This window comes from Euleptes europaea, chromosome 3 (assembly GCF_029931775.1).
Source record: "Euleptes europaea isolate rEulEur1 chromosome 3, rEulEur1.hap1, whole genome shotgun sequence".
Taxonomy (NCBI): Eukaryota; Metazoa; Chordata; class Lepidosauria; order Squamata; family Sphaerodactylidae; genus Euleptes; species Euleptes europaea.
Genome location: NC_079314.1, coordinates 90,020,025 through 90,046,491, shown reverse-complemented (window position 1 = coordinate 90,046,491; position 26,467 = coordinate 90,020,025). Strand labels below are relative to the sequence as shown.

The 26,467-nt window shown below is 44.4% G+C and overlaps 1 protein-coding gene across 1 annotated transcript in view; it reads left to right on the top strand.

The window, feature by feature from the left end:
• Positions 1-26,467, top strand: part of CACNA1I (calcium voltage-gated channel subunit alpha1 I) — a 183,910-nt gene that overhangs the window by 135,380 nt on the left and 22,063 nt on the right. Inside the window, exons 22-27 of the mRNA XM_056846177.1 lie at positions 3,689-3,778; positions 6,852-7,044; positions 8,243-8,394; positions 10,677-10,786; positions 12,175-12,308; positions 14,201-14,271. Coding sequence (XP_056702155.1) covers positions 3,689-3,778; positions 6,852-7,044; positions 8,243-8,394; positions 10,677-10,786; positions 12,175-12,308; positions 14,201-14,271 — 750 coding nt within the window. The remainder of the gene's footprint in view (positions 1-3,688; positions 3,779-6,851; positions 7,045-8,242; positions 8,395-10,676; positions 10,787-12,174; positions 12,309-14,200; positions 14,272-26,467) is intronic.

The window sequence follows — 26,467 nt, the reverse complement described above, 5'->3', positions numbered from 1 at the left end:
ACTTATATGCATGTCTGGTGGACTTGTAAAAAAATCAAAAAATTTTGGAAAAAAATAATAAAAGAAACAAATAATTTGATTAATAGTAAAGTGAAAAGAAAACCATTATTTTGTTTATTGGGAATACCCACAAACGATATTCATGATCGGGATAGGATTATTTGTCAATATAGTTTTGCTGCTGCAAGGATTGTGATAGCGAGAGTATGGAAACAAACAAGTAAACCCTCAATTACAGAATGGAGAGAGAAAGTGTGGTTATATATGAGGATGGCCAGATTAACAGAAATTCTGCATGGAAATGATTTGGAAGAATTTAAGTTAACATGGTTTAAGGCTACCTCATATTGGGATAAGTTGGCAAAAATGGATTTTACTTTGTTATTTAGTGAGCTATAGAAAATTATTCTTTAAGCAATATTAGAATTTAGATAAATAAATAAAGCTACCGGACACTTCTATGGAAGTCATGGTGATGGGTCACTTTTGGTGGGTGGGGGGAAAGGGTATTTTTCTTTTGATGAATGTATTAAAAAATGAAATGTATTCAATATGTTATGTGAATACCCTTTTATATCTATATATGTATCTTTTTTCTTTCTTTTTTTTCTTGTTTCTTTTTTCTTTTCTTTTTTTTTTATATTGTAAAATTCAATAAAAAATTATAAAAAAAAAAAAAAAAAAAAAATGCGCCCTCTGCAGCCATGGAAAGAAAAAAGGGGGGAGCCCATATCTCGGGACCCCCTGACCCAATGTTTACAAAACTTGGGTGGTCTCTTAAAAAAACCTGTCTGAATATCCCCTGAAAGTTTGGGGTCGGTACCCCAAAAAATGCGCCCCCTGCAGCCACGGAAAGGAGCGAATGTGCACAAGCACCCCCTCACACACACATGAGGATTTCCCTCTCTCTCTCTCTTTCCCCGGCCGGCCGCACAGCAGCTGATTCCTCCAGCACTCAATCCTGACTGATTGGCCAGAAGAAGACCCAGCTTGGCCACCGATTGGCCGGGGGAGGAGAATGCTGCTTACTGACGGTTATGCTGCTTACTGACGGCCGAATTGGCCGAATTTATTCGCCGAACTCCCGAACTCGCTGAATTCGGCCCCCCCGGTTGCCCGCCAGTTTTGAGTTCGGATCCGTCTGAACTAAAAACCGCCGAATCAAGGGAAATTCGGCTGATTTTCAGTTCGGGCCGAACCGAATTGACAGCCCTACTTTATACTCCAACTTTCTTCCCAATTGGGGCCAAATGGGGACCCATTGTTCCCCCTGCCTCCATTTTTTCCTTACAACCACCCTGTGTGGTAGGTTAGGGCTGAGGGTGTGTGACTGGTCCAAGGTCACCCAGCAAGCTTCCATGGCAGAGTGGAGATTCGAACCTGGGTCTCCCAGATCCTAGCCTGTGCCACTCTATATGTGCTTATCCATGTGTTGTTTTTTTCAGCTTTGCATAGAAATATCACAAACTGGGCCTTTTAACCCATTGTTCACTCTTTTTTCTTGCCCTGTGTATATGAATGCTGCCGACTGAAAATTCACTTTGTGTATCTGATGAAGTGGGCCCAAGCCCACAAAAGCTAAACAACAGGGCAATCCTGTGTTCAGTCAGGAGCTGTGGCATCAATGGGACTGGAATAGCCCTTCGTAGGATTATACTGTAAATCGGTTAGTCTTGAAGGTGCTGAAAGACTCACGTTTTCTTTTTGCTGCAGCAGTCACCCCACTAGAATTGATTTCAGCTAGATAAAGTTATGTAAATATTTCATCCTCCCCATGAAATCAGTGGGATGGAAAGGGATTAACTTCGGCTTGAAACAGGTCCAAACATTTTAGGACCCATGCAGTGAACATGGAGAACTATGTGTATTCACTTAAGGTCAATTTAAATTTTCCTTGCCCCATATGGCACCTGGAGACTGATGATCAGGCCATTTCCATGGCAGCTCCCCATGCAGCCTGGTATGGGTTTTGTGATGAGCTTTACCCTGCTCTGGGAGGCATCCCAGGCACAGCAACGTTTCTTCATGGCCACCAACAGGGAAGAACAAAGACAGATCACGCAAGAATACTGACACATACAGTATGCCCATTCACTACAAAGGTTATGTCCCACTGCATGGAATGCTACCTCATGGAAGAGTTTTCTGGCAGCCTCTGCATTTGTTTTTTTCATGTATATTCTGCCATTCTTCTCAAAAGGGACCCAAAGGGGCTCAGGTCATTCTCCTGTCCCCTGTGAGGTAGGACAGGCTGAGAGTATGTGACTGGCCCAAGGTCTCCCAGTAAGCTTTCACGGCAGAGTGGGGATTTGAACCTGGGTCTCCTCGATCCTAGTCTGACACTCTAACCACTTCACCATGCTGGCTGTCATCGAATGAGTGATGTATTAATTGGAGACGATAAAATCATTGGGGAAAGCAGGATAACAAAGTTTTAGTGCCCGATTTTTATTGTAATATTGATTTATGGCTTAAGTTGAGAGTTGCCTGGAGAGCCCTGATGTCAGGTTATAAATGTAAAGAAACCCATCAGTGAAAGGTGGAAACAACTGATTCTTAAAGTCAGAGAAAGAAGGAGGTTGCATAAAAACACAGACTAGACACAAGGAAACACTTCCTGGTTACATACACAGTTGTGGGGAAGGGAGTATGTTGTCTAGGTTTTATGTTTCTAATTGAATGATTCACTCTCCCCTGTTTGCATCCATTGTAAAAAGAGTAGAAATTCACTGCCTATTATGTACGTTTTCATATTGGATGCTGTGTACCCTTTCAGTTTACTTTTCACACCCTTGATAGAAAGCTGCCATCTAAATCTTCTTCTACTTCCCATCAAAGGATCAGCTTTTGCACTGAGTGGGACATGGGGAAGCAAGATCAGGCAGAGGGATTGTCAGAGGCAATAAAGGAAGGTCATTTTCTAAGCAGTTGTGTCACAGTCCTCAGACTTTTCATCTGCGCCTTTTTGTGCAGTCCTCTGAATTTGGTAGATTTGTGACAGTTTAGCAAACGAAGGAATTATGTGCATCGTAATTGACTAAGAGCCAAATCACATGTAATGCTGGGGATTTGTGGTCAGACATGTAATTAAGCTGCAAAAAGCTGCTGTGGAGAGGAGCGGTGAAATGGATCGGGCTGCGTTGCCACTTTGCTGTGCTGTCACAGCATTTCCCCAGTGAGAAATGGCTTCTCCAGGTGGCTCCAAAGGCCTAGGAGGGGGAAAAGGCACAATATGAGTGCCTATCTTTTTAAATTTTCTGCCCAGAGAGGGGAATAACTTCTGCCTGGAAAAAGAACATTGTGGGAGCAGGTTAACCACCATTTCCTTAGTTCCATGTTGTCCCCAGCATGTTTGTGTTTGTTTGTTTGTTTGTTTGTTTGTTTGTTTGTTTGTTTGCAACTCAATGACGAGTCTGTGAATCTGAGTATGGATGCCCAGCATCACACGTAGCTTGACCCTAAGTTAACAACCAGATTCCATTGACCTGGTGCTTCTCTGTGGACAGGTTCTCAGAGAACAGTTGCTTTCTCTTTCTCTCTCCTTCTTTCTCAAGCAAACTCTTGCCCCTCCCCAAGTCCCCCCTCCTTTACTCATCAGTTTGAGGAAAGAGAATATACTTTTAAACCCTGAACCCCTCAGAAACCCACCCAAAATGCCTCTTGTCTGAAAAGGTTTCATGTGTTTCAGGCTTTGATGTCTCTGTTTGTGCTGGCTTCGAAAGACGGCTGGGTCAACATTATGTACAACGGACTGGATGCTGTTGCTGTTGACCAGCAGGTATAGAAGTTACTTCCCTACCTATTTGTTCATGTTGCTTTGACCTAGATTGTTAAGTAGGCTGCATTAACTACCTTTGAGAAGTCCCAATAGCTTTGTTTTGCAGCTCCATCCTTATGCCACTTTTGGGAGCAATGAGAAGTTCTAGAAAGAGTGTTCTCTCTCTCTCTTAGATAGATGCCGCTGCAGACTGACATTTGGCGTTTCTCTGATACCTGTTTATTTACAAAAAGACAAACATGAAGCATTGGGGAGTGGGCAGGAATCCAGACAAGCAATACTAGTCTGTAAAGGAGCATCAGTTTCCTAAAAAGCAAGCTGCATCCACCTGGAACCTCCAAGGCACCTTGTTATAGTCTGTTGCAAAACTCAGACCTTCTCTCTTTTACTGGTTACACTGCATCTCAGCAAACTGTTTTTCTTCCGCCATACACACCCACACACATAACCACACATACTGCAGAATGCTGGTAGTAACCAGATGAAGAAATACCTTCCAGCTATTACAGCCTACTGAGGAACATCAGCTGATCGTCACTGACTAATAGCCGGCACTGAAGATAGTCACATAACAGCATTTGTTAATATTTTTGTACTGTCCCTTTCCATCTTCCTGCCTTTTTTTCTGCACTTTTCTGATTTGCCGTATATGCAGCTATCACCTATTGTGCAAAAGTGGGATATCTTTTTGATAACTAGTCCTCACACGTTTATTCATTTTGGGGGAAAAGCAATGATCCGTTTCTTCTCTCTCTCCCTTTTTTTGGTCCTGTGACTGGTTTTTAGTAACTGGTCGTGTCCTTTGGGGCATGATGGTACGCTCTTCAGATTTATAATAACTTGCTGCAAATTCTCCCCTAAGCAGGGTTTTTCACTGCTGGCAGCTGAAACCTGCTGCTGTTAACTTTAATAATGCAAGATCACTTCCCTAATGCAGATGGGCAGTCACACAGGACAATGCAGTGTTGGTGATCTGTTACACCCTTCACTGCAGGTTTTCTTGACAAGGAGGAGAAATTTTCAGCTGGTCTTGTCTGCCTAATCTGGGGAAACCCCGTGTCCAGTGCAAGAGTTCTAAGGCACCCAGAGTATGTGGAGAAAACAGAAGTCTCCACTGGAATATACGTATTGCAGCAGTTACACCAGGCTGCATGAAGGCATGCAGATCAGAGTAGTTTGTCTAAATAAAGATTTAAGACTTCCCATTCTTTCGGCCTTTCCAACTGTCTCTTTGATTGCTGCAAATATGCAGTTCTTTACACAGTTGTTACTGTGGGGGGATTTATCTGTCACTTCTCATGGCAATTCTGCTGCGAGAGGGTTTTTTTTGCACTCAGGGACAATTCACATGATACACAGTCCTCGTGGCCACCACTTTCATTCATGTGGTACAGGAACTCAATAAAGGGAACTTGCTGGGAACTCAATTTCGAGGCCTTCATGGGCCCAATTTAGATCAGGACTACAATGCGTTGGAGAAGGTGCTCAAGCCCCCCACCTCACACGCACACAAACACTATTTTCCCATCCTGAAACAAAAGCACAGTTTGCCACATTGGGGAAATTTTTGTTTACTGATGTCTATTGTACGATTCAGCAGATGGCAGCTAGATGTCAATGGAGATAGGAGAGTGTAACTGGCACAGGATGGCACTATTAGGTGGTCAATTTATCTCTCACAGCCCCAAAATCCGTTCTCGGCCGGATACTCTAATGCCTGTAGTAATTTCTAATGGCACTTTTTCTTTAATGATGATGATTGACATTCTTTGTGTACAGCTAAATAAATTCTTTATAAGATTATTGTAATTATCCTAGACCTTCTGATATAGTAATTATTGTTCCTGTATTCGGCTATCAAGATGTAACTAGCCATCTGTATACTACTTCCATTCCCCTTAGTCTCATACCCCACATTCTGTGCAGATGTCATGTTTAAGGAACTTGCTAAACTCTAACACTATGGTTGTTGTTGTTTTTTAAGTTCAAAGATATGCAGGAAAAGGCACCATTTTAGAGACTGTACATGATCTATGATCCAGTAAATCAAAGAGCCTGTAAAGATTAAAAAAAAAAACATTTGGTGGGGGAGGGGTAAACTGGACTGATTATTTGGATTTTCCCAAGTGCTGTAAGTAAATTGTCATATACATTTTGAACAATCATGCAAGGCAGTGTTGTTATCCTTATATTACAGATGGTGGGCTTGGGATAGGGTAGGGATGAAGAGCAGTGGCTTACTGAAGGTCCTCCAGTGATCCAGAGACTTCCCAGCTCATTGTTCAGGCTCTTTGCATTACACTCTACTAGCTCTGGAATTGGTCCCATATCAGTGAAAGTTTAAAAGAATTGTTTGTGACAGAGAAAGGAATAGAGGATCTCCCCCCAAAAAAACAAAATTCTGTTAATGCTTTTTAAAATGTATACTACAAGTTACACAAATCACTGATTAGAGCAGCAACACAGAGAATATATAATAACTTAGAAAATAAAGGAATGGTTTTGTTTTGTTACTGTTGTTTGTAGACGAGCCACGTCCACCCCAGTAGTTAGAAGGAAGTGGAGAGAGGTCAGTCAAGGGTAGATCAACCCTAAGTTGCCAACTTCCAAGTGGGGCCTGGAGTCCTCCTGGAATTACAGTTGATCTCCAGGCTACCGAGATCACTTCCCTTGGAGAAAACAGAGGTTTCTGAGGGAAAACTCTATGGTATACCATAGAATCCATGTGAAATCCCTCACCAGATTCCCCCTTGCACAGGCTGGTGCCCAAATATCTCCCCAAATCTCTAAGAATTTCCCATGTGGGAGTAGGCAGCCTTACTGAGGACTCTCTCTGATGAGTACCAATCTGTCTCTCTCTGGCTGTCTCTCTACCCCCATATTTCAATGGAATTTATCAGGCCTCCATATTTTCCACAACAGTAATAAATTATTGTTTTTCCTCATTCTTTTCTAAAACCACCCAGAAAACCTATCATCTTGGTCTTTTCCTTCCTCATAATCCGATGTATAAGATCCAACATGCCAAAGGCAGCAGTTTCTTTAATTTCTGTGGGTCTGTTTTTCATTCCAGCCCGTGACCAACAACAACCCTTGGATGCTCCTCTACTTCATTTCTTTCTTGCTCATCGTCAGCTTTTTCGTGCTCAACATGTTTGTAGGAGTGGTGGTGGAGAACTTCCACAAATGTAGACAACATCAAGAGGCAGAGGAGGCCCGCCGTCGGGAGGAGAAACGCCTGAGGCGCCTGGAGAAGAAGCGTAGGAGTAAGGAACAACCTAAGTGTTTGGTTGGTTCGTAGGCTGAGCTTTTCTGAGAAAATCTTCTTCTTCTTTTTTTTTAAAAAATTATCAATACCTTGTGGGTGGGTGGTGGGTAGCTGTTGAGAGTCTCTGCGCTGCTTGCCTCTTGGTGCAATGCCATTGCAGTGCAGCCAGATGCTTTATTAATTTCATCTTTTCACCATCCCTAAACCCGTCACACTGCTGGAAGCCCACTGGTGGGACTATGGGGAATTAGGTCCCTCACTATGACCTGGTAATATCAGGACATATTTTCTTTTTTTAATGCCTTCCCGTTCCTACAAGCTAACAGTAAATGAAGGAGTGTGTTGACTGATCTCTTTTTTCACAAGGATGCAGTTTCCTCTTCACACCTTCAGAGACCCTTTCGAAATAAGTCTGCAACATCAGCTGTCTCTTGGGTTCAGAGGGACCTCTCGCATTAACTACCTTGTGACAGATTAATTCATAGTATGCCAAAAAAAAAAAAAAGAAGAAAGATGATAGTTGTGTCTTGTGTCCTAGCCTTGCTGTTCCTGAAATGGTTTCGCTCATCATGTTCCAAGGCAATTTTGGAAGCAAGAGTATTCTTGTCTTGGTGTGTTACTGATTTATATTGTCATTCCTTGTAACTCAATGAGAGAAACACATAGAATGCACCCAGAACTTTAACTGGAGCCATTCTTTCCTGACCCACTCTCTCCTCTCATCTTCTCCTTAAAATCCATTTGAATGTACCTCCTTCCTGAAAGCATGAGAGAACCCTTATCTTCTCCCTTCTTCAGATTTTCCTCTCCTGGAAGAGGTTGCTCCTTTTTTTCTAATCATTGGGGAACTTAATTTGATGGGGCATGGAATGCTGGTTTAGTACCATTTCCACAAACATAGGACTAACAGATTCTTTCTGTCACTCCCTCCCCTCCTGAAATTCCCATTTGTTCACCTTCATTTCCGTTTTATCTTTCTTTATATTGTATCCCCTTCTACTGTGTTTTTATGTTTCCTTTCCTTACTGCCTTGGTCATTATCATTTATTTCAATTCCTTTTCTTCATCTTCTCTCTCTCTCTCTCTCTCTCTCTCTCTCTCTCTCTCTCTCTCTCTCTCTCTCTCTCTCTCAATTCTTCCTCCTATCCCTTCTCCACCTTCTTCTGGATCTCCCTGCTCCCTCACGCCCATTGAAGAAGCACAGCGCTTGCCGTATTATGCCACCTACTGCTCTGTCCGCCTTCTCATCCATTCGGTCTGCACCAGCCACTACTTGGACATCTTCATCACCTTCATCATTTGCCTCAACGTCGTCACCATGTCCCTGGAGCACTACAACCAACCAATGGTGAGTGAGTTCAAGGGACTTAAATCCTGCCTTTATGCCTTCCTCCCTCTCCCTTGCTCTCCTTCTCCATCTTTCATAAAAAGAGTGCTTCTAGCAAAAATTTTAGAAAATCAGTAAATGTCTAGTGGAGAAAATTAGAACTTGGCAGCTATCACTAAATGTGTTGGAGCAGCCTGAATTGCTGAGAAGGCCAGTCACAGACAGAAGGACAACTGTTCCATTTGCCATTCCTTTGTACCTGTTATTCTTGCTTTCTCCTCTCCAAATCCTTGTATCACACAAACTCACTGGAATGGGACACATGTTCAGTCATTATATTGTTTTACTAGAGCTGCTTACACTGTTTTTTACCCTACTGATTAAAAGGTGGTGGAAATTGCTGTGCAAAAATTTTCTCTAAACTGAGCCAACCAGCTGGGATGATTTTAGTAGATCAGTACAGACTTGTTGTTGGTCCATTTCCTTTTAAACTCCATCTCTGTTTTCTCTTCTTGATACATGCAAGGAATGCTAGCACAGTAAATGCCTTGATCTACAGTTTGCAATTTGCCATAAGGTGGATGAAATTTCTGTTCCTTGATCCAAGATTTTTACTCTCCCCACCCCATGCCCCAGTTAGCTGCCTGCTCAAAGGAGTGCATCACCAAGTGGGGGGGAAATGGCATGAGAGATCTTGAAGAGAAAATCCTGTCTAATTCTTGTAAGCCAGAAGGATGTTCTTACCAGTACACATATATCTGTATTGGACAGGAATTTGAAGGTATGCTCCCAGGGATAAAATATATAATCTGAAACATATAGAAGGGTTTTCTTTCTCTGCCAAACACCTCACTCATGTGCTGTGTTCACATGCACACACGTATCAGCAAACCTTGGCCTCTAAAAATTACCATTCCAAAGTCTTTAATTTATATCTGAAGTGCCAGGACTATAGTCATTAACTCCGCTTCTCTTTTTCTTGGACTTCAAAAGCAAATTTGATCTCAGCTCCTACTGTCTGTGCCTTGTATTAAAGTAAAGGAATTAAGCTAAGCGTACTGTACTCCTGAAACCCAACAATCCTCTTGCACTCCTTTGGTTCATGCTGCAAAGCCTGTGTTCCCCTATCCCTTCTCTTTCTCTCTCTGCATACTCTCCAAATCTTCCACTATGGGAGATATGTCTCTTAGCCCTCCCCTTATGTCACTTTCCTAACCTGTCACTAGAGGGATAATTACACTTTGACTGCATGAGTCTTGCATAATCAAATGCCAGTGGATTGCTATACGATGCTCAGAGGGGAGGAAGGGCAGATATGTAAAATGTAATTATTCAGGCCTCTTTGGTGTATTGCAGAAGCTCCACATGAGTTAACTGCCTTTGATAAACTTCACAACCTGCTGGAGAAAATTTAGTTCTTGATTTCCAAAATAAAGGTCAACCACCAATAGGTTGTGGAACACTCCCTTATTTTTTTAATCTGTTAGTCTGAGAAAGCCATATTATAAACTGATGAGGCGCTTCCTGATTATTTTGACCTTTTACATACTACCCACTTTTCATTAATAGTGAAAGTTGAAAATAGAGTAACTTGAAAGTCTTTTGGTTTGGAATGCAGTATGATTCATCTGCAACTGTGTGGCTACCATCACTAGCATGCATCTTTACTAGCCAACGTTTGCACAATATGTTTTAGTGCTTGCTACTGGAATAACTCACATAGTCCATTAATACCACATCCTGCCCTGGTTTCCACTCTGCAAAATGTTTTGGGGTTTTTTGCTCTAAAATGAGTACTGCAGAAATCTGTTTTACTACAATACTCCTTAGAATTAGCTTTGGTCATTTGGGCAAACATTTCACAATTACTCCTGTATTGGCTGTTCTCATGCCTCTCTTCCTATTTCATGAAGAGCGGTTTCTTTTCATAATGTCATTAGTCTGTTCAAACTGCAGATATGCATGTAATCCTAAGTAGAGTTATACCTTTCTAATTCCATTCACGTAAATGAGCATAGATGGACATAGCTCTGTTTAGAATTGCACTGAAACCGACTAAATTATTTTAAAGGTATAGCCAGTTATTATGAAACAGGAAATCCCATATGAACAGTGAATCAGTTACAACATGCAAAGTTTGTTTAATAAGACACAAAATGGAGGTGAACAAGTATTCACCAATGTTCAAGGATTTGGCTGCAAGGTATATTTCAGCCTGTGTTTTCTCCCCCTAAGTCTTAAGCATTTACAGACCAATCAGGGAGTTTTGATGCTCTCAATGTTCCCTTTCCTTCCATTCCTAGTCTCTGGAGACTGCCCTCAAGTACTGCAACTACATGTTCACTACAGTCTTTGTGCTGGAGGCCGTTCTGAAGCTTGTGGCCTTTGGACTGAGGCGCTTCTTCAAAGACAGGTGAGCAGGAAGGGGTGTAAGCCGTATTCCGTGGGACACACAAAATAAGAGGCAAGCCATTCTGGGCTCTGTGGTTTGAGTAGCGCAGCCCATATCGTATCTGAACAACTACTGCCTTCTAAACAGCAGTGAAAATCTGCAGGGCTCCTTCCCAGTATTCTTTGCAGTTGTCAGTATAGATTTGTTCTTCTGTGTTCTTTTCCCATCTAAACAAGTGATTTGATGGGAAAGCGAAGTAAACTGTTTGGCATAAGTACTGCGGTGTGTTGGAAACTGACTTGAATGCAAAATCCTCAAGGTAAAAAAAAAAGGAAGAGAGAGAAGAGGATGTTTCTGATCCTGCAGTTTTTTATTTTTAAAAAATCTTGAAAACCTGTATTTATAAAGAAGGGCACAGAGAACAAAGGAAGTATGGATGGAGATTTTAGTAGTACTTCTTCACTGAGTAGAACTCCCCTGTCACTTCGCATTACCCAGTCCATTTCTGTACCCTTATAAAATGGCTGTTCCCCAATATTCTGGGTATCTCTCATCTCTTTTGTCAAGCAAGATCAGAGTACAGCACACAGAAGGACCCAACTTAAATCCCCAGCACCTCCACTTAAAAGAATTTGAGGTAGCAGATCTGGGAAAGGCTTCTGAGACCTTGGAGAGCTGCTGCCAGGCAAGGCAGCTAGTACTAGTATTGATCTGGCTTGGTATAAGGCAGCTCCATGTTTTTTTAATATTCAAAAAATCAATTTTAGCCCAAAAAACTCCCACCTCCCAACCTCATCAAAACAAAATAAACAGCTAAATAAAGGATATCAATTAAATAAGACAGTACAGATTTGTATGTTTGATTCCCCCCCCAAAAAAAAATTGTAGAACTCTAGGTTACTACCAAATTCCATATTGTGTACCTAGTACTAAAGTATCTTTATTTAAAGAATAGATTGATTCCCATCTTTCAGTGAAGCAGAAGAACATTCTTTACCTTTACAATTTCTTTTCTTTTAAATATTTTTATTAAAGTTGTTTTTTTAAAGGACACACACACACATGCATGCATAGTCTTGTTGTTCTAACAGGGAAATCGATTATTGACTACTTTTGCTAACATACTCATATCGACCATATAATTGATGTAACTAAATGATGGATTGCTCTATAACACATGTGTGATATAAACATCCTGCTTTTTAACTATTCCGGGCTTCTGATTAACCAGGTTTTATATTATAGAATTATAACCAATATCTGATATTACTGCACTTAGTTATGCTTGTTCTCCCTGCTTTAGCTTAAGTATAATTTATTTCTGCACTTTTTACTGCCTACTACCCCCTATTATTTCCTAATCTTTTGCCATCTTGTATCCTCTACTTTACCTTCATAATTTCTTAAAGGTGGAACCAACTGGACCTGGCCATTGTTCTGCTCTCGGTCATGGGCATCACACTGGAAGAGATCGAAATCAATGCCGCCCTTCCCATCAACCCCACCATCATCCGCATCATGAGAGTTCTGCGCATTGCCCGAGGTGAGAGAGGGACCAGGAAAGGGTATACACTGATCGAAAGCCTTGATGTGACGCAGGAAAATGTCCTAGCAGGAGATAGGTTGCCAACTGTGCTTTGGGAAATTCCTGGAGATTTGGGGGCAGTGCCTGACGAAGGTTTTCAGTTTCTCCTAGACGGTGTGGTATACAATGGAGTTCATCCTCCAGAGCTGCCATTTTCTTCAGGGGAACTGATCTCTGTAGTCTAGAAATCAGTTGTGATTCTGAAGGAACTTCGCGCCCCACCAGGAGGTTGGCAACCTAGAAGGATGGAAGACAGGACATGATTAAGAGGCAACAGCGCCTATGCTAAATCCCACACACATCAAGTACTTCTGCACTTTACTGTCATCTCTGCCCACTCAAGGCTCACCCAGTAGCAGTCATAAAGGGTCTTTTCTTCTATGTTTTTCTCCAACATGACAGTTCAGTGTGTGTAATTATTCTGTTCTTCACACTGTGAAGCCTCCCAATGTTCTACATTTTCTCCTAAGTTGGGAATTTGGCCAGTCATATGATGAGTGAACTGGCATTGTGTTCTGAGCTCTGAATGGTTTTTAAAGGAACTTGTTACAGAGAGCAGGATAGGCCCAGTCCCCACACAGAGGGGCACATCTAGCTAGTTATGTTATGGCAAGACCCCCGTTTTTCAGGCATCCGTAGCAAAGATTCATATGCACCTTTATCATGCAGAAATCCATGGAAAGAGCTAATTGGACTGGAACCAAATGAGAGATGGACTGATTGTCTGATTCAGTATAAGGCAACTTCATGTGTGCTTGTATATGGGTGGTGTCTGGAGCTGATGCCAGGCCCAGACTTGCCCAGACCCCTGCCGGGCCATCCCCAACGATCAGGCAGGCAGGCAGGCACGCACCTGAGGCCAGGAGGAGCACCGACAGTTCAGCTGCCGGAAGGAGAGCCAAGCTGGGAGAGGCCAGTAGCTGCCAAGGGTGGGAGTCAGCCTGAGTTCATCCCAGCAAGGCTGATGATGTCATCAGCTGACAACAGCCTGGCAACGCCCATACTAGCAGCCCCCAAGACTGCCAGGGAAGTGGACCCCACCCCCTGGGAGGCCAACAGCCTTGACAATGGACCCAGGAGCAGCAGCAGCCCAGGCAAGAGACCAGAAACAGGGCCGGGAGAGGACAAGCTGTGGTAGGGTTGCCAACCTCCAGGTAGTAGCTGGAGATCTCCTGCTATTACAACTGATCTCCAGCCGATAGAGATGAATTCACCTGGAGAAAATGGCCGCTTTGGCAATTGGACTCTATGGCATTGAAGTCCCTCCCCAAACCCCACCCTCCTGAGTTTCCATCCCAAAAACCTCCCACCTATGGCAAAGAGGGACCTGACAACCCTAAGCTGTGGTTTGGGGTGGAGACAGCCTCTCAGTCATGGGAGGGAATGGAGAAGCCAGGGCCTGAAGGGTGAGATTAAGAAGTAGGCAGGTGCCAGAGCCTGATGCGCAGGGCCAGGCTTGAACCTACAGAAATAGGTGGTGGGACAGGCACCCTTCATAAGGGAAGCGGACAGGACAGGACAGGACAGGGAGGAAAGGGAGGAAAGATGGGGGCAGGACTTCCTGCTGAAAGGGAGATAGCTATCCAAGGAAGGGTGAAGGTACTGCAACCTCCTCTTCCTCCTATTCTGAGGCCTGGGGGATCTTCCCCCAGCGTGGGCCAAGATGACAGAAGGTGGGAGGGTGGGGCTAGCGAGGGAGGAGCCTCACAGGTGGAAAGTTTCCGACGTTGTTTCATTAGGAAGGCAGAATAGCAACACTGCTGTGCTCTAATGTACTGCTAGTGGATGAAATGCAAAGCACTGCCCTGTCCCAACACCAAATGGACTCTGTGCTTTTTTTCCCATGATAGTCCTGAAGCTATTGAAGATGGCGACGGGGATGCGGGCTTTGCTGGACACAGTTGTGCAAGCACTGCCACAGGTAAAAATTACCATTTTTTAAAAATACAGATGTAATTCTTTACTAGTCTATCCGTTCAAGTCTGAAATTTTAACTATCATGTGGGCTGAAGTGGTCTTAGATGAGCTGGCAGAAAAGTGGGGCCTGAACTATTTTCAACGTTAAGGGTTTTACACACATTTACAAAAAAGTAAACCCAATTGCACTGAAGAGGGCTTACTTCCAAGTTAGTATGCATGGGATTGTAGCCTCTTAAATGTTCTGAAATAATAAAACAAAATGAACTTTTTATCTTCTTGTTTCTGTTCCTTTCAGAGTACATACCGTTCTCATTTTCCCCCAAAACTGGTCTCACAAACATAATATTCAAAAGTAATTTTTAAAAATGTAAAAGGTGTGAAAGAAATAAAGTTACATTTTTCTGCTGGGTCAACTATGTGTAGAAATATGAAAATATCTAGTTTACTAATTAAAACCAGTTGAGATTCAAGTTGTACTGGTAAAAAAAAAACAGTCAAAGGAGAGGTTTGCAGGTTTTGTGGAACAGAGACCTCAAGGTCTGATAGCATCTTCTTATTTTATTCTACTCACCTCATTTCCAGCACTCTCCAGTGGTCATGTTGCTTTTGTGGGAACTCGAATGGCGACATGTTGGTGTGTTACAAGGCACTCAAGATCCCCCTATCAACTAGGCCAATCCCAGCTAGTTCTAATTTACTAGGAGTACCAACTGACCTGGATGGCCCAGGCTAGCCTGATCTCGTCAGATCTCAGAAGCTAAGCAGGGTCAGCCGTGGTTAGTATTTGGATGGGAGACCACCAAGGAATACCAGGGTTGCTGTGCAGGGGAAGACACTGGCAAACCACCTCTGTTAGTCTCTTGCCATGAAAACCCCAAAAGGGGTCGCCATAAGTCGGCTGCGACTTGACGGCACTTTACACACACACACCAACATTAGAGGGTGGTGGGAGACAGCAACCGACAGCGGCCGTCACTCCAGCAGGAGGACCTTTGAACTAGCAGCAGTCAGTTCCATTCCTGATCCCGTGTTTCTGTCACTTACATAAATGCTGCAATTGCTCAACAAAGCTAATGTCCATTAGCTGCTAAGACTTTCCTTTTGCTTTTCTGGAAGAAAGCTGATATTCAGGTAATTAGCTCTTTATCCTTTAGAGCCTATCTTCCATTTGAGCCTCATTTAGCACAGCGCTTGTACCGTTTTTTACTGTGACTTTCTCATTTATTAAAAACCTCATTATGCCCTAGGGCTGGGTGTGCTCTGCTCTAAGAATGCATGCATTTTGTGCTCCAAATAGACTGCAAATATGCAGGAAGGTACTTAATTTTGGATCGTGTATTCTGGTTGCATTATTTTCAGTATTTGAAATGTATTGGCAGGGACTAGCTTGGCAGCAGGCAAGGGAAGTCAGTCAGTGACCATTTTTGTTTTCTCAAGCCTTGAGCAATGACCACCTCTCTGTTTCCAGTATTTTCTCTTCAAACATAAAGACTAGAAACTGGCATTTCAAAATTGAGATGATTAGGTCAGTCAAGACCCTGATGTGCCCCTCTTGAAATTAGATAACCCACCTCCAGAAGGGTGATCAGGGGAGTGGGGAGGCCAAGGAAATAAAAGATAGCAAGAAGGTAAGTTGCCTCCCCCGCCCCACTCCAGTCCTGACTGTGGCCTGCCCTAGGCTTAGGTCTGCAGGATAGACTGGCAGAGTCAAGGCAGATTCTCCACCACCTGCCAAGTCTAGAGCAGAAACCCTGAGGCTGCATTTGACCAAGCAAGACGCTTAAAGACATTGTTCCAGTGAAGGCAGACTGATGAACACATCACCCTCTGCAAGGGTACGTAAATCAAGCCCCGCCTCTCTGGAAGAGCCTGCTGCACTTAGAGTAGGGTTACCAACTGCCAGGTAATAGCTGGAGATCTCCTGCTATTACAACTGATCTCCAGCCGATAGAGATCAGTTCCCCTGGAGAAAATGGCTGCTTTGGCAATTGGACTCTATGGCATTGAAGCCTCTCCCCAAACCCCGCCCTCCTCAGGCTCCGCCCGCAAAACCTCCCGCCGGTGGCGAAGAGGGACCTGGCAACCCCAACTTAGAGGTGGCATGTTTGATTATGGCAGTGGGTTCTCCATCTGGGTTAGAATGCTTTTTTGACTTCTTGGGGCTTGAGAGGGCAAATGAGAGGAGGCCTCAGGGGCTGCAACTGGTTCTGGAGCAGCAGGTTCAGAGGATAAGGATGAGGAGAAAGGCAGGGCTACCTCCTGAGGTTAGAGAGCTGTTCCAGGCACTTGGGGCTTTTCCTAGACACCAAAGGTGGCTTCTGAAGTTACCTTGGGTGCTGCCTCCTGGGATGGTTCTAGGAACTCACCCTGGTCTTTGGGTTCTGCCCCCCCCCCGGTGAGGAAGAGCTGGCGCACTGTTCCATGACAGATTGCCCCTCTGGAAGCAGTTTTTCTAGTTGCAAAAGGGGCATAGAATGTGCATTTGTATGTAATGCGTATTTAGCCCTCAGCATCTATAGTTCCCCAGCAGTTCAGCTTTCACTACTGCCAACTTATTCAGAGTTTCATGAGGTGCTGGGCGAACAGAAGAGTAATGCACTTTCTTACCTGCCCAGCTCTTTCGAGTAACACAAACAGGACAAAACTCGAGTGAGCAGAGCAAGGATCGGGGAGGGATGGAAGACTGACAGCAGTCCATACAGGAAACATGAAGCCAGGGGTGGGGCAAGAGGAAAGCATATTTGTGGAGGTGCATAGTAAGCATAGACCTGTTTAGCCAACAAAAAAAGTGCGTAGCTGTGGGGGCAACTAACTGACGGGTATATTAGAGCTAAGGCAAGACTAAAGGTCTGAGTGACAACTGTGACGCCTCTCACTGATTCTTTCCTCCTACATAAGCCAAAAACACACATGCAAGACTGTTTTGTTCCCCTTCCTCCCTGGCATGGCCAGCAGAAAAACGGAGTCTCTGGTGTTTTCCTTGTTTTGCCCTTCACTTGCTCACTTCCATATGCTTTTACTTGGCTCGTGTATGTTTTTCTCTGAGTTATTTTCACATTATTATAAAACTGGTATACCAAATAAAAACGATTTTGAAAGGAAGAATAAGAACAAGACCTCTCTCTGCATCTAAATCTTCCTCCTCTTTTTTTCCTGTTCTGTTTCCTTCTTCCTAATTCCTATTCAGTTCTAAAGATTCCTGTCCCTTGAGAAGCAACGCCCGCTCCTACAGGGCCTTGCTTTGCGTGGAGAGAAATGTCACCTGAAAGGCAGCAGCTGGAGGGAGGAAGGGGGATTTTCATGATTTGCAAATGGCAGCTGCTCCAGAGGTATTGATGTTCTTGCTGTCACTGGTACCAAGCTAGAAGCCAGCTGAAGAAGTCCCTGTGATGGATTAGTGGCTTGAAAAACTGGGAGTGGAGAGAGCAAACAAACACAGCTTCTTTGGAGATAATTGTTAAGGAGGGAATAATGGCACCAAAGAAGTCTGTTGATCATACATAAGATCGCTCATCCAGGAAGCCCCAAAGAGGCAGGCTATCTTCTCTGTTGCCTCAAAATTAAAGGAATTTGTCAGATAATTTGTCAGTGTTTGTGAGGGAGGTAAAGCTGAGGGCAGAATTTGATGAGACATTGGGGAGCCCATGACAGAGGGAAGATACTAATAGCAATCCAGGGGCTCCCGAGAAGCAGGAGGAGGGGTTAAGTTAACCCTTTTGCTCACACTATTGCCCAGTTCGAATCTCTCTCTCCCTCGTGCTGCTATTTGCCCCACAGGGGGAAACACAGAGGTACCTGTATGGAGAGATCTCCCACTGTTGTGCTCATTGATCCCGTCCTGCACGTCTCGCATTCCTATCTCCAGTGTGCTCCCAGCTAAGTCCCATAATGCAAGACCATTAATCGTTTTCCAGATTGTAGATTAAAGCCCTGGTCTTCTGGGTGTACAAATTGTGTAGTTTGGGGAAGGGCCGCCCGTTGCCCAGACTGCATAACGGAAACAGATAACACAAGATTTCTATCCTCATTTGACAAATGAGGGGAATTATGGCACAGAGTGTCTGCTGTTCCCCAGCTCAAATGTGGCATCTGTGCCAGAGCCCGGAGCTGAACTAAATCTTTTGGATGCCTGCCCTGTGCCTCAGCCACAGAGCTTTTCCTGCTTCATATATTTTCACAGGGCTGACTGACCCGGACATTTCTGAAGTGGTAAAATCCTCAGCATGCCACCTCAGTTTCGTGTGAGGAGCCACTTTAGTGAAATTACCCCATGTCAAAAAATTTCTTAAGTTACCATGGCAAAGAAAACCTTTTAAAACACAGATTTTTCTTTATTGTATAGAAACATCATTATTTTTCACTTAAGGGCAATTTCAGACAAATGGTTCTCCTAATGGCACTGAGATAATTAATCCAACATGTGATGATTGTACCACATCAAAAATGAGTGTGTGAATAGGTTCATATAGCACAGGCTACAGATGAGGTCTGGTTGCCAACTGCCTGGAGGAAAATGTCCTTTCCTTTAAATATAGGATGCTGTTGACCAGCTGAAATTATGTACCTTCATGCCACAAAAAGCTTCAGGTGCCCATTCCCACACAATAAGCTTCTGTTAAAGAATCCGGACATTTTTCTTCAGGTCTATTGGCAACCTTAACACTATATGCAAGTCACAGAATTTTTGATGCCAGTTCACAATCCAATAATTTTGCCAGGTGCTGGAGAAGCCCAGCTTCTGTTTAAAAAGTTTAGCTCTTTTTGTTGCAGAAATAGCCATAGTAGCCAGAGTTAAGGACATTCTTATTAATTACAGTCCTCCAATTGGTTTCCCATTCAAGGGATTTAGATAGTAGTATTGACCAAATTCTTGTGAATGTCATGTATATTCCCCTGCACCATTTGAAGCAGCAACTGACGCAGCCATGAATGTCCAGGTTGTCAAATCAGTATCAAATCTTTAATAATATAGTCAATGACCAGCAAATTACTAGAGCATAGTAACCGCTACATATTTTCATATTACAGGTCTAAAAGATAAGGTTAGAAATGCAAGACATCACAGGCTTAACGATGACCCCTTTATATAATACATTGAACCGCTTATTCTTTTCCTAGCCATGTACGCTGGATTTTAATAGCTGTGGTGCAGAATTTAGCGGTCTGGAGAGAAACCCAAGGTTTTTTGTCTTTTAATAACAGCTTGGCCAGGGATGAATCTGATCGGCCAGTGAAATTTTTGACCAGTGGGAAAATAAATCTTATACGGACTTTCTTTAATATGGGCATCTAATCAGGACATGTTTGTGGTTTCAACATCCCCTGACCCGCAGGGGCAGAACCTTTCCGCTATGGGAACCTTTTTGTATCTTCCTTCCAAAACCGCCAATGGAAGGACCTGGCATCTGGCAAGAGTAAAGGCTTTCCTATGCTTAATAATTTCCAGATGAGTTAGGTAGGCTGCCAGGGAGACAATATATTTAGATTTTTCAGATGACAAAAAGGACGGTGATCTCCAAAGGTCTGTCTGGCATTAGGTGTCATTTATCCTTTGTTTCTGAAGGCATATTTGTTTCAGAAGGCCTGGTCTTTGCCCTGTTCCAAAAGAGATAGTGGAGAGAAGCCCAGCCCAACCATTTTGTTGAAGATCTCCTTAAGCCACATGGACTGAAAATTGTCCTGCAGAATCAATGTCGTCAAGCCTTGGGGGTTTAAATTTAATTTAAGCCACAGAATGGGGAAGCAAGGCAGACTCTTGATTCTGTCCTCATCTTTCCTGTCTCCAGTTGTATGAGTGAGTTGGGCACGCAATGGGGCAAGTGTTAAGACTGCTCTCAGGAATTTTGATTGAACTTGCTCAAAGGGAGCAAAGCATGATGAAGGTGGTCCTAACATGGTTCCAAACAGCATCTGGGCCAACGCTTTGGCCTGGTATAGTTTGAGGGCAGCTGTAATATAGGGCCCTCCTCCAGCTCTTAAGAATGTAATTATTTTGAAGGCAGATTTTTGTCCTAACTGCACTACATAAGAAAGGCCCTGCTGGATCAGACCAAGGCCCATCAAGTCCAGCAGTCTGTTCACACAGTGGCCAACCAGGTGCCTCCAGGAAGCCACAAACAAGACGAGTGCAGCAGCACCATCCTGCCTGTGTTCCACCACACCCAAAATAATAGGCATGCTCCTCTGATACTAGAGAGAATAGGTATGCAGCATGACTAATATCCATTCTAACTAACAGCCATGAATACCCTTCTCCTCCATGAATATGTCCACTCCCCTCTTAAAGCCCTCCAAGCTGGCAGCCATCACCACATCCTGTGGCAGGGAGTTCCACAATTTAACTATGCGTTGTGTGAAAAAATACTTCCTTTTATCTGTTTTGAATCTCTCACCCTCCAGCTTTAGCAGATGACCCCGTCTTCTAGTATTATGGGAGAGGGAGAAAAACTTCTCCCTGTCCACTCTCTCCAAACCATGCATAATTTTATAGACCTCTATCATGTCTCCCCTCAGCCGCCTTCTTTCCAAGCTAAACAGTTCGAAGTGTCTTAACCGCTCCCCATGGGACAGTTGCTTTAGTCCCCTAATCATTTTGGTTGCTCTTTTCTGCACCTTCTCAAGCTCTGTAATATCCTTTTTTAGGTGTGGTGACCAGAACTGTACACAGTATTCCAAGTGTGGTCTCACCATAGATTTGTACAAGGGCAGTATGATATCAGCAATTTTATTCTCTATTCCTCATCTAATTATGGCCAGCATGGAATTTGCCTTTTTTACAGTACCCGCACAGTGGGTTGACATCTTCATTGAGCTATCCACTACCACCCCAAGATCCCTTTCTTGGTCTGTCGCTGCCAGCCCAGATCCCATCAGTGTATATGTGAAGTTGGGATTTTTTGTCCCAATGTATTCACTATGGGCTCCACTTGAACCAGAGGCATGTTAAAACTGTGTGTGTGTGTGTGTGTCAAGTGCCGTCAAGTCGCTTCCGACTCATGGCGATCCTATGAATGAAAGTCCTCCAAAATGTCCTATCTTTGACAGCCTTGCTCTGATCTTGCAAATTGAAGGCTGTGGCTTCCTTTATTGAGTCAATCCATCTCTTGTTGAGTCTTCCTCTTTTCCTGCTGCCCTCAACTTTTCCTAGCATGACTGTCTTTTCCAGTGACTCTTGTCGTCTCATGATGTGACCAAAATACGATAGCCTCAGTTTAGTCATTTTAGCTTCTAGGGTCAGTTCAGGCTTGATTTGATCTATAACCCACTGATTTGTTTTTTTGGCAGTCCACGGAATCCGTAACACTCTCCTCCAACACCACATTTCAAAGGAATCTATTTTCTTCCTATCAGCTTTCTTCACTGTCCAGCTTTCACACCCATACATAGTAATAGGGAATACGATGGCATGAATTAATCTAGTCTTGGTGGCCAGTGACACATCCTTACACTTCAAAATCTTTTCTAGCTCCTTCATGGCTGCCCTTCCCAGTCTCAATCTCCTTCTGATTTCTTGGCTGCAGTCTCCCTTTTGGATGATGGTGGAGCCAAGGAATAGAAAGTCTTGAACAATTTCAATTTCCTCATTGTCAACCTTAAAGTTGTGTAATTCTCCTGTAGTCATTACTTTTAAAACTACTTTTATGTTAAAACTACTCCAAGATATTTAAACTTGGCCACTTGTTCTATTTTGTGGCCACTTTCTCCACACACTTTCAGACGAATGTCCAGGTTGTCTTGTGTCTCTGATGCAGTGATCAGTGCTGAAAAAGTTGCTTACCTTTCTCCTCAGCATGACCCATCTTAGCTAACTGATTTATAATCTCAGAGGAATACTGAGTTTAAGTGAGAGCAATCCCATGTTTAATGTGTAAAGCATTTATTTATTTCATTTATTATATAATTATATGTATCACTTTTTTGAAAAAGAACCATTTGGGACAATTTACAACAAAAAGGCTATAAAACAAATTTAAAAATACTACATAAGCAGAACTGCCTCAACAAACAAACCCAATATGAAAACAAAAGGGAATGTAAAATATGTGGGCTTCACTTAGAAGTTCCAGCTCAAAAGTTAAAGTGTTGAGAAGAGTAAAAATGTCGATGTCATGGCACATTTCAAACAGTGGCGTAGCGTGGGTTGTCAGCACCCGGGGCAAGGCAAGTAATTTGCGCCCCCTAACCCGTGGATTTTAGCACTCAAGTCTCTTCCACTAGATTAGTTAAAGAAACCCTTACCCCCTAAGCACATGTATTGTTTGTTATGAAAATACTGATGTAATTAAAGTAAAATGCATCTAAATACAAGTTTATTTTCAAACACTTCTCAGAAGAGCATCCTGGTGTCCGCAGCCTCCGCCAGGGCTGTAATGTGTTTCCAAGGAGAGGGCCTGTGGGGGGGGGGGCACTGGTCCCCTGCAGAGCATGTTGTGCTAACTGGGGCCTGGGAGGCCTGGGTTCAAATCTTGGCTTTGCTGGGGGGCGCAGAAGGGAGGGCAGCTTGATTTCTGGGGCTTGGGGAGGGGGTCTTGCTGCAGGTCGTGCTCCAGGGGCTGGCTTGGAAGGAAAGGCCGGCGGCAGAAGCCGAAGGGCTGACCTTGCGCCGAAAGGGCGCGTTCCCGTGGGAGCGGGGCTGCTGTGCCGCGCAGGGGCCGGGCCGGCTCCGCTCCCTGTGCCGCGCAGGTGCTTGGCGAGGGGGCCGGGCCGGGCCTCGCCTCCCTGAGCCATCTCTGCTGGCCCCGCAGCAAGAGCAAGAGCTGCCCGGACGCCGCGCAGGTGAGCGGGCCGGGGGGGGTGGGGGGTGCGCGTGCCCCCGGGCTGGTGTGGAGGCGCGGGGCCAGCCGGCCTGCCTGCCTGCCTGCCTGCCTCCCTGCCAGCAAGTGGCCAGGCCGGCTGCGGCGCCAGGAAGGGTGGCTTGGCGGACGCTCGGCTCGGCGGGGCAGGGGTCGAATCCCGGCTGCGTCGTGCACGCGTGTTGGGTGGTCTCGGCCAAGCGCGTTCATTCTCCGCCTGGCCCACCTCACCCGGTGGGGGTGAGGATAACATGCCGCAGAGGGGAACGACGTGAGCCGTCTTGGGTCCCCACTGGAGAGGAAAGGGGTGGCGGGTCGGTTGAAGCGCCCTTTTGCCGGAGGGGAGTCTTCCCCTTGAGACCCTGGCGGGCGAGGCGAGGCGAGGCTGGAGCGGACTCTGGAGAAGAGCGGCTGCTGGGGACGGGGGGGGGGTCTGCCCCCCCTCCCCCAGCCATGGAGACCCGGCCCCTCGGGGCAGAGAGCTGCGAGTGCGAGCGCGCCCCCCCAGATGTTGCGCCCGGTGCGGCCGGGCCCCCCTGCACCCCCCACGCTACGCCGCTGATTTCAAAGTAGGGATTTGAAAGTTATGACCAGATCAATGACCAAATTGGCCCTGGGGATATATTGGCAGATGCATGAGAATTGGGTTAAGATGCTACCTGTATTCTCTTGCTGTTGGAGGCAGGCAACAATATTCTGCTTGCACTGAAGTTTCAAGGTCAGCCCTGCATAAAATGCATTGCAGTAATCTAAAAGGTAAAGGTCCCCTGTACAAGCACCAGGTAATTTCTGACCCATGGGGTGACATCACATCCTGACGTTTACTAGGCAGGCTTTGTTTACGGGGTGGTTTGCCAGTGCCTTCCCCAGTCGTCTTCCCTTTACCCCCAGCAAGCTGGGTACTCACTTTACCGACCTTGGAAGGATGGAAGGCTGAGTCAACCTTGAGCCGGCTACCTGAAACCAACATCCGTCGGGATCGAACTCAGGTTGTGAGCAGAGCTTGGACTGCAGTACTGCAGCTTTCCACTCTGTGCCACGGGGCCTTATAATTACTCATGCTTGGATGGCTGTGGCCAAGACTGTGTCTTTGAGGAAGGGGTACAGCCTACTTACCAGCTTACCAGCTTTAACAGATTAAAAAATATCCCTGGCCACTACTGCTATCTGGGCATTGGATTTTCTGGATCCAGGAGTAACCCCAGATATCTGCTCCTTCAGAGCATATGCCAACCTATCTAGAATAGGTGTGCCCCAATGGAACCTTTTCACTGCCTACTACCAGCACTTCATCTTGTCAAGATTCAACTTCTATTTGGCCATCATCATCCAGACCATAATAGCATCCAGTCACTGGGTTAGAACTCTAACTACTGTCATTGGGTTTGATGCAAGAGAAACATTTGAACTGGGAGTCATCAGCATATTGATGAAACCGAAACCCAAAATGAAGAACAGTCTCACAGTGACCTTATGTAGATATTTAAAAGCATCGGCAACAAGATAAACATTTGAATCTGTCTTACACTGAATCAAATTATTGGCCTATCTGGCAGGTGCTCTCCAGTGTCTGAAGCAGAGAACGTTCTCAACGTCGGCTATCTGGGTCCCTTTAAGTGGATTGAACCTGAGACATGCCCTACCTTGCAGGACTCCCCAGGAAACTTGCTGCTGAGTGTAGCGGCAGTCCCACAATGATAACCCTCCACATTTGCCCCATCAGGTAGAATAGGCACTATTGCGAAATGTTGCCATCAAGTTGTCTGCTACTAAAAGAATGTTTCCCTGATATTTCTAAAGAGATTGAGCTGGATAGTTCTTTGAGCACCAGGGAAGTCTAGCGAGCACTATGCGTTTTTTGTTGTAACTTCTTATTCTTTTAGCAGGCTAAGGGCAGCTTCATTTAATAAAGCTACATTATAGAGGCAGTAAAGATGAAGCCACAGTTAAAGCTGCGTTGAGAGTTTCACTCAAGGCAGTAATAAAATGTTTCACTTGTAAGTGATTGGGTTGCGTCTCCATATTTTGCAGACTGACTCTTCAGGGGACAACGAAATTATCCATAACATTATTCTATTCTCAAAGATTTATTAACTCTGACAGAACAAGTACCGCAAAATTAGTTCAGTTTCTCCAGTACTCCTTTCTCTGAACTTTTGGCTGCGTGTTCTCGCCCCCCCCCCCCCCGCCAGCCTTTGCATTGAGCCATTTTTCAAGGAGTAGATGCGATCTTTTAACATACCCAAACCTTCTAAGCCACACCAATCCCCTACCCACCTGCACTACAAATGTATGGTACTGTGGTACCAGCTGGGAGAGAGGAGGCGGCGGCACCATCTGTACACTGCATCAAACCTGTTTTTGGGGGGAGCTTCTTATGTTTCTGGTTTTAAAATAGTGGCATGGAAAGCCCCTTTTCAAATATGCCTCCAGAGCAGAGTTCAGTAAAGGTACATAGGCGTGAATTTGGACATGATGGAATGTTTCAGACACCACCTTCAGTTTAGTTTCAGACTTTTCAGAGTAAAGTGATGTACTGAAAACTGCACTGTCATGTACAACAGTGTCCAAGGCGGCATTCAGATGTCATCAGTTTGGTTTGTTTAAACTTATGCAACAAACTGTGGTTTGTGCAAAAACCCTGGTTGACTTGCTTTTTGTCTCCTTTCTGCTTCCTATTAGGAAGTAAATCTTTCCTACGATGCTCACTCTATGGCCAAGCTGCAGTAATGGTTATTATTCTTCAACAAAACACAATTAGTACAAACTGTGGTTAATAAACCAGCTACAAACCTGGGTTTGAATCCCAGTTAGATGTCGGATAGCTAATGCCAGTTGTCAGACATGACAATCGGTCAGGGTGCCATCAAACCACCATTTATCAAAAGTAACTGAACAGACATGCCCATTCCATTTGTTTTTCAGATGTAAGGCCCTGTTAATTTTTTTTCTTTGAAATATTCAACATGTTCTTGGATTAAAATAAATCTAGTAGAAAGAGGCTTGCATGTTAATTGTGCAATCTGGGATTGTATGGATACAATTGATTCCATCTTCAGTTTTTGAATGACTAGCTCAGGGCTAAATTCAGCCAACTATTGTGCATGTGTCCTGCCTACTCCTGATTTCTGAATAATAAGTAAGGAGCACAAATTCCTTCACCTGCCTACTTTCCCACAAACATTGACCCTAATATGGGTCAAAGGATTTTTTTAAAAAAAATCACAATTTTTGCTCATGGTAGGAAAAAGATCAGACACTGTGACAGCCCTGATCTTCCCAACATTGCTTAAAAAGCAATAGTAACCATGTGAGGTCCTGATCTCAAGCCATTATGTGGGAAGAGAGGGGGATTAACCAATACTTCCCTATCCCTGAGCACATTACACCTCCATGCGTTCAGTC